Source organism: Glycine soja, chromosome 19, assembly GCF_004193775.1.
Source record: "Glycine soja cultivar W05 chromosome 19, ASM419377v2, whole genome shotgun sequence".
Classification (NCBI taxonomy): domain Eukaryota; kingdom Viridiplantae; phylum Streptophyta; class Magnoliopsida; order Fabales; family Fabaceae; genus Glycine; species Glycine soja.
Window position 1 is genome coordinate 7273580 of NC_041020.1, and position 3663 is coordinate 7277242.

At 35.7% G+C, this 3663-nt stretch overlaps 1 protein-coding gene across 1 annotated transcript; it reads left to right on the forward strand.

Annotated features, from left to right (window-relative positions):
* Positions 1-1984: 1984 nt before the first annotated feature.
* LOC114400512 (ribulose bisphosphate carboxylase small chain 1, chloroplastic-like) lies at positions 1985-3380 on the forward strand. The gene is made up of 3 exons (XM_028362993.1): positions 1985-2333; positions 2537-2671; positions 2956-3380. Exons 1-3 carry the CDS (start codon positions 2163-2165, stop codon positions 3184-3186), a joined length of 537 nt encoding a protein of 178 aa, XP_028218794.1. The 5' UTR covers positions 1985-2162; the 3' UTR covers positions 3187-3380.
* The last annotated feature ends 283 nt before the right edge of the window (positions 3381-3663 follow it).

The window sequence follows — 3663 nt, forward strand, 5'->3', positions numbered from 1 at the left end:
TTCATGGTTACATATCCATATTTGTATCATACTTGTAATGAATACCCATAGCATATAATAAGGCTTCCTAAGTCGGGTATGCATTAAATCTAGACTTTTATTCAAACTTCTTATATACAATATTTCTTTAAATAGGGAAACAATTGTTATCATTAAGTTTTTTAATAAGTTCGATAAGAGATTGAACACCAATGATGATAGGATGATGGAGATGACCCTTCAATAGATATCATCTATATTAAGATATAAAGAAATTAATAAAATATAAATAATAATATAATTTTATGTATCACATTGCACCTAATACTTGTATGAGTTGTATCCAACGCCATGAAACAAAATGTGTCAGATATCAGTTAGATAAGATTCAGTTCAGCAGGCAGGTTGGATAAGAGTATTGCTTATGTATATCTTAAAAGAAAGTTTCCTATTTGACAGAATGTGGGTGTTTTTGTCCACCTAGGAGCTTTTTACCATGTAATCTGACATAGGCTTTATGATCTGCACTAATCTTTTGAAACTTCATTTTGTCACATGTTAATAAGTTGAAAAAGAAAATATTGTTTTAGGAGCTAAAGATGAATAAGCAGCTAAAGGAAAGTTATATAGAATTAGTAGTAAAAGAGAAGAGTGTAAACCTATTTGCTATTTGCTTCAGTACTCAAGTGCTGGTTCCGTTACCAAATTTCAGTGGTTTTGGTTGAATATGTAAGTCAGTGGAAGTGGTGCTGAATAGTGGAGGGAATGTTTGGAGTACATGATTTGAAAAGGGGAGAATGATTAAAAGAAATAGAAAATTGACTGACCAATATTGAAGGTTTCATAGGAATGTTGAATGTTAGTAAATTGGAAAGATGTTACATACCATTCATCTTATTAGAAGCATAACTGTTCCTTTTTGTATATTTTCTGTTACCTTCCTTTCCTTCAAAATATGGCCTTTGAATTTTGAACCATTAACTGAGTTGGTATAGTGGTAAAGTCATGTAGATTTTTGTTTTCGTTTTGTGGGGATATGAATGAGAAAAATCCTTACAACCAGACAAAGCTGTGGCTCAGAAGAAAGAGAAACATGCCTCACTTCTAGAATCACTGGAACTAACATCTTGTAAACAAACTGTTATACCAAACTTTCCTAAGGTGCAATTCTCAACCATTAACCAATTTCATCTCAAACAACACTATCAGTTCTTCAGTCATGAACTTCCCATACTGAAAATTTGTCACCTATTTCTTTTATAGGCAGTGGCTTCTTATGAGAGTCACACTCTCTGAACTTCTAATGTAAAACTTGACTTTTCATTTTGTGCTTTATAATTGTTATCTCATGCATTGCCCTTTTAAGATAAGGTTGTTGTGCATTGTTTGGTTGAGTACAACGATTTACTGATGACCATAACTATTTGTGGATCTTATATTTTCAAAAGTGTATGCTTGGTCATTAATCAACCAAGCTTGATAAGCTCCATCACCTACCATCCCCTTCTATGCCATATACACATTTTGCTTATCTACATTCCTACTGTTACTCTCAAACAAGTCTAACAAATAATAAGTGAAGTTAATGAACTTTTTTAGTAATATTATTATAAGGATTGGTCAATGTAATGGTGAACAGAGAAGCATGCTTTCAGCTACCCAACAAAATGGATAAGAGTGTCAGTTGATATGGTTCTCTTGTTTTTTTTTTTTCAATGCAAAATCACCTTTAAAATATAAAAGATCACTGTAACAAAGGGACAAAGGGTTTTCACCTAACCCATGCATGAGATATGATGGTCACAAAATATGTTAGGTTTAATATGGAATGAGGGCACAGTACAAACCACTCACAAATAATATCAAACTCCACCACCATCACACATTTTACGTTCTTCCAAGGAAGAGATAAGATAATGAAGCCTCCTCCACGTGTCACTTCCACATGGTACCTAACGATAAGGCTACCATTCAAAATTTTCCTCACTCGTGTGGCCAATATGCTGTAATGTCATCACTTATTCAATCCAACGGTTGTAACTTCTCAGCAACCAATCCCCTCCATTTCACACCATCGGATTAGTACTACACAAATCACACTATTATATATAGTAAGTTTGAGCAGAAGCTTGGATATCTGGCAGCAGAAGAACAAGTAGTTGAGAACTAAGAAGGAGAAGCAAATGGCTTCCTCAATGATCTCTTCCCCAGCTGTTACCACTGTCAACCGTGCCGGTGCCGGCATGGTTGCTCCATTCACTGGCCTCAAGTCCATGGCTGGCTTCCCCACCAGAAAGACCAACAATGACATTACCTCCATTGCTAGCAACGGTGGAAGAGTGCAATGCATGCAGGTATGACAACTCCACACATATAAATACACAAGAGGCACCAAAATGATTATAATTCATGTTACATATTTAGGCATGTACCAAAATGTTACTTAAATAAACATGTTAGTCATAGGTTGCTTAAATTTTAGTCATAGGAAAATTTGCACATGTGCTAGTTAATCTGTTAACCCCTTTACTCAATTTTCATGCAAATTAATTACTAGGTGTGGCCACCAGTTGGCAAGAAGAAGTTTGAGACTCTTTCCTACCTGCCAGACCTTGATGATGCACAATTGGCAAAGGAAGTAGAATACCTTCTTAGGAAGGGATGGATTCCTTGCTTGGAATTCGAGTTGGAGGTCAATTTCTTGCAAACACTTTTGGTTTAATCATAGATTTTCTTATTCTTAGTTTGTTTCAACTTATTTTCAAGAAATAATGGCTTCTCTTGCTAGTGTGCTAAAAGTACTTTTGGAAACAAAACAAAAAATGGTTGTGTTCCAAAATTTAAATTTATCTAACAGATTTTTCTATTTGAGAGTTATCAATATGTATCAAATCTGTTCCTATCTCTGACCAAATTTTATTCTTCCAAAACAAGCACTTGGTTTTGAGTTTTGATGGTTGATCTGTTTGTTTGCAGCACGGTTTCGTGTACCGTGAGCACAACAGGTCACCAGGATACTACGATGGACGCTACTGGACCATGTGGAAGCTGCCTATGTTTGGTTGCACTGATGCTTCTCAGGTGTTGAAGGAGCTTCAAGAGGCTAAGACTGCATACCCCAACGGCTTCATCCGTATCATCGGATTCGACAACGTTCGCCAAGTGCAGTGCATCAGCTTCATCGCCTACAAGCCCCCAGGCTTCTAAGTGTGAAAAATTTGCAAAGCATTTGTAGCCGCCACCCCACTTTGTTTGTTTGTACTTAAACTACATTCCCATTTGTTTTTGCTTTTTGAGATTTCATCATCCTGTATTTTTGGTTTCTGTTTTCGGACTTCAATGGAAATTAATGGATGAGAACTAATGAATAAGCTATTGTGTTGTGTTGCTTTGTTTCAAAATAACTTCAATAACCCATCGTCCTTGCATTTCTCTCTACTGGGCTGAAATTAATCATTTCTAAATTTAAGTTAATTAATTGTGTCTCTAAATGATGGTTAACAGGGGAACTCTGTGTTATTCAAGTGCACTGCTTAGTTTAGCTGAGCTTGGCCTTACTTTGTCACAAGTCACAAATCTGATGTATGAATGTTCTTTATACTTTGGTCTTCCAAGAAATGAAGTTCAAGACACATAGTTTGTAAACATGTTGCTAGGAAGCTACTGAACTTTCAAAACCAAATA